This window comes from Salmo trutta, chromosome 23 (assembly GCF_901001165.1).
Source record: "Salmo trutta chromosome 23, fSalTru1.1, whole genome shotgun sequence".
NCBI classification, from domain to species: Eukaryota; Metazoa; Chordata; class Actinopteri; order Salmoniformes; family Salmonidae; genus Salmo; species Salmo trutta.
This window is the reverse complement of record NC_042979.1, coordinates 28845164-28849532: the sequence shown is the minus strand read 5'-3', so window position 1 is coordinate 28849532 and position 4369 is coordinate 28845164. Positions and strand designations below refer to the sequence as shown.

The following is a 4369-nucleotide window of genomic DNA, read 5'->3' as shown; positions in this document are numbered from 1 at the left end:
CATAGTGTTTCCTCTTCCATTTCACCAAAATACTGATCTGTTTCAATACGCTGAGGCAATATCCCTGATCTTACCTGTGTAGGGGACATTTTTCCCTGTCGGCTAAAAAAACACAGCACCCCCAAACTACTTCCTGCGGCTATAGACAGATGGAAATTTGAAGATTACAATAATAATTATTACATTTTGTTTTACATCATCATTGTTCACGACTTTCCTTCTTGGATAATGGATGATCAGGAGAATGGTGGTTGGGTGAGTAATTCTTTATTTGGCTGTTTTTCTTATTGATATCCACCTGGGTTTACATAGCCCTGTCTCCTCCAATATTATATATCTGCCATCGAACCCAATATTGGCCACAAAAAAAAGAAAAGACAATTGACTTTATTACCAGAAATGGGCCAATAAAACATGCTTTTAATAGAGCTAACCAGATTCCATTGGTGTCTACGGTCTCCACATGAGAGAGAGGTTTGAGGGACTTGATGTAATCTACCACACAGAACTCACTTATCTGTTTTTCACCATAGGGACAGGTCCAGGTTCCGTTTATTTACAACATGAGACCCAGAAGATGAAGCTGAGGAGGGAAGAATCAGCTGGTGAGCTTGGTAAGTACAAGAGAGTCTGGAGGAAAGTGGATTGATTCAGGGAACAGGATCTCATTCAGTTTTTTAGACTAATTAATTTGTTAATGTATAGAATAATCAATAAATCACATGATGACTAGTTAATCCAATATGACTGTTGACTGTAAGAGACTGAATTTAGAAATAATTGTTTGTTTTTTCTAATGAATGAATGATGATCAGCAAATTACCAGTTCAGTCAGTCAACAATAAATGGATCAAAGATGCTCATTCTCCCTAAGATTTGAAGTTGGAAAAAGAAGCATTCAGACATCTAGCAGTAAAAAATTAGCTAGAAGAATAAGACAGAAGTAGAGGAGATGAGAAAGGCATTGATGGAATCTGAAGAGAAGCTAAAAGAGAAGGACTCCACGCTGGAGGAGATGAATAAAGGACTGAAGAACACAGAGAGCAGTTTGGAGAAAACAACAAAGCAACTGAATGAGAACATCAAACACCTTCAGGAGAAAGACACACAACTGGATGATATGACCCGGCAAGTGAGAGAGAAAGAGAGACTACTGGAGAACACTGCCGAGGTGGAGAAGAGACAACTGGAGGCACTGGGGAAGGAACTGCAGGACAATAACAGCCAAGTAGACTTTAGAGTCCTACTGAAGGAAAAAGACCTTCAACTAGAGGACAGGAACCACAGACTGGGAGAGAAGGACAAACTACTGGAAGAGAGAGAGAAGCAATTAAAGGAAAGAGACAAACAAGTGGAGGATGTCAACAATGAAAATGCTCAACTGGGTAAGATTATTACCATTCCATCATCATATTTACTGTACTTTCTACTAAGCTAACGTGGAATTGTTTTAAGATGGTCATGCCATGGATCAGTTAGCTATTTTATTTGGAACTTTAGGACCGCTTTAGGTCCATAGAGTTGTCATATTGTAGGCCAAATTGTTTGGAAGCTATGTTTTCAATGGAAGACCGATTTTTGAGATGTCTCATGGTCTGACAAACACCGCTGTAGCTCGGCCACCTTCCACCTCAGATGTGGGAGGACGACATAATTTAGGCAGAGATGGTGGACTGAGACGCAGCTCTGCAAAAAAAATATATCTCCCTGCTTAAACTGATGGATTTTGATGGGGATTTTTTTATGTTGTTACTTAGATTGACACACAGGTGTCAATATACTATTTAAAATGTTTATTTACCCCCTTTTTCTCCCCGATTTCATGATATCCAATTACGATCTTGTCTCATCACTGCAACTCCCAAATGGGCTCGGGAGAGGGTAAGGTCGAGTCACGCGTTCTCCGAAACATGACCAACCTGGCCGCCTACTTCTTAACACCCGCCCGCTTAACCCGGAAGCCAGCCGCACCAAAGTGTCGGAGGAAACACAGTTCACCTGACGACTGAAGTCAGCCTGCAGGCGCCTGGCCCGCCTAACCCAGATGATGCTGGGCAAATTGTGCACCGCCCTATGGGACTCCCGTTCACGGCCGGTTGAGACACAGCCTGGGATCGAACCCAGGTCTGTAGTGACACCACTAGAGCGCTGTGCCACTTGGAAGGCACCAATAGACTCTTTTTAAAACCAATGATCTCAGTCATATTTTTGCATGTAAAACCTTATAGTCCCAAGCTCTCTAAATGTTCCCATTCTAAATGGATGTTATTTGTTGTTTTAGAACATGGAGAGACCTCAGATACAGGTTCCATACTCCCAGTCAGGAGACAGAGAGAGCATGGATTATCCTCCAGACAGTGAGTTATCAATATTGTCCTGTTTTCTCGTGCTTTTTCTAGTCTATGAATGTTGTCTCAAACTGTTATCAATCTTGACATTTACTAATTTCTCCAACAATCTATTTTTCACCATGATGTGTATTATATTTGGAATTTAGCAAAGGTCATATACTATGTTTTAAATGCGTCTCTGATCAGTCAGTATGTTGACCAGTTCTCTATGTTGTGTTTCAGTGGGACAGGATACCTTAGGTACAGACACTTCCACTGAGGGGGAGAAATGAAATGAATGAAACCCCAAATATAACATTTTCACTGTTGTTTTAAAATGTTTCTAAATGATCCAACCTCCAGAAAGTGTGTTGAACAGTGCTGTGTGTTGTGTTGCAGTGGGAAGGAAAAGCAGCAGCCCAGACTCCCCTGTGTCTCCGAGTGTGTCTGAGCTGAGATTAGTGTTGCTGGGGAGGACTGGGGCTGGGAGGAGTGCAGCAAGAAACACCATCCTGGGCAGAGAGGAGTTTGGGGCCCAGGCCAGCCCCTCTGCAGTGACCCAGAAGAGTAAGAGGAGAAAGGGGGACGTGTATGGGAGACAGCTGGTGCTGGTGGACACTCCTGACTGGTTCTGTCCTGGATTCTCTCTGGAGGAGATGAGACAGGATGTGGGGCTCTGTGTCCGTCTGTCTGCCCCGGGACCCCACGCCTCCCTCTTGGTCATACCAGTGGAGCCCTCTAAGGGGGAAGAGAGAGGGGTGCAGGAGAGAATAGAGGAGATGTTTGGGGATGGTTGTTGGGGACACACTGTGATTCTATTCACCCATGATGATGGCCTGAAAGAGCAGAGCATTGAGGAGTTTCTCCAAGCAGGGAGTCAGGACCTCCAGCGGCTTGTAGAGAAATGTGGGAGCAGGTATAACGTCCTCAACATTTAGGACAGCACTCAGGTTCCAGAGCTGCTGGAGCAGGTAGAGGAGATAGTGGCAAGAAACAGAGAGAGATTCTACAGCAGTCAGACCTACCAGGAGGCAGAGGACCAGGTTAGAGAGATGGAGGGAAAGATCCAGAGGGAGAAAGAGGAGAGGAAACAAAGGGAGAAGAGAGAGATGAGAGGTTTGAGAAGGAGCTGCAGGACTCTCTGAAGAAGAAAGATGGACTAATCCAGAAGCTCAAGAGAGATATATCAGAATACTCGGAGAACAAATAACTGAACTGGAGAGACAGTTGAAAGAAGAAAGGGATGAGGAGAAGAAGAGAGAGCTGGAGATAAACAAAGAGTCTGATAGGAGGAAGGGGATGGAGAGAGAGCTAAAGAGTTTAAGAGAGGATAAAGAGAATGAGAGAAAGGAGATGGAGGAGAGATACAGACAGGAGATTGAGGAGATGAGGGGAAACTATGAAGGAGAGGCCAGAGTTGAAGCAGAGAGAAACCTGATGAAGATAGTCCTACCTGAGTTACAGAGGAACATCATGATCTCTAAGACAAAGATGCAGAGGGAGTTCAGCAGACAGATGGAGGAGAAGGATAGACAGATGAAGATTAGAGAGATGAAGGAGAAGGTTAGAGAGATGGAGGAGAAGGATAGAGTGAATGTGGAAAGGAATGGAGAGATAGAGGGACTGATTAGAAAGACTGTGGGAGATGTGCAAATGAGTTATTGTAATTAGCTTGAAGAGCAGATCACAGAAACAGGGACAAAGAAAAGTAGGATGAGGAAGGGGGAACTGAAGAGATCTGACAAATGTTAGGGCAGATAAAAGTCCTTAATGAGGGGTTACAATCGAGAAAAGTTAGAGGGAATCGCACTGTATTTATTTCACAAAGTGGTAGTCTTACTGTTTTGACCAAGAGTCATTCTGTTGTATTCAGTTAGAATATTTTCATCAATCAAAGTGCACAGACTTGAAACTTTAACTTGTTGAAACTTTAAACATTCCTGGGTTGTTCCACCAATTAGGTGCCTTTTGAGTAATGTAACTTGGTTTTATTTCACCAAATTTTAACATTCTGTCATAAAGAGCATGTTCAATTTAAT

General features: G+C 43.1%; 1 protein-coding gene across 1 annotated transcript; it reads left to right on the top strand.

The window, feature by feature from the left end:
- The first annotated feature begins 1174 nt into the window (after nt 1-1174).
- LOC115160233 (GTPase IMAP family member 4-like) lies at nt 1175-3409 on the top strand. Its single transcript, XM_029710620.1, has 3 exons — nt 1175-1385; nt 2282-2357; nt 2730-3409. Exons 1-3 carry the CDS (start codon nt 1359-1361, stop codon nt 3266-3268), a joined length of 642 nt encoding a protein of 213 aa, XP_029566480.1. The 5' UTR covers nt 1175-1358; the 3' UTR covers nt 3269-3409.
- Nucleotides 3410-4369: the final 960 nt, after the last annotated feature.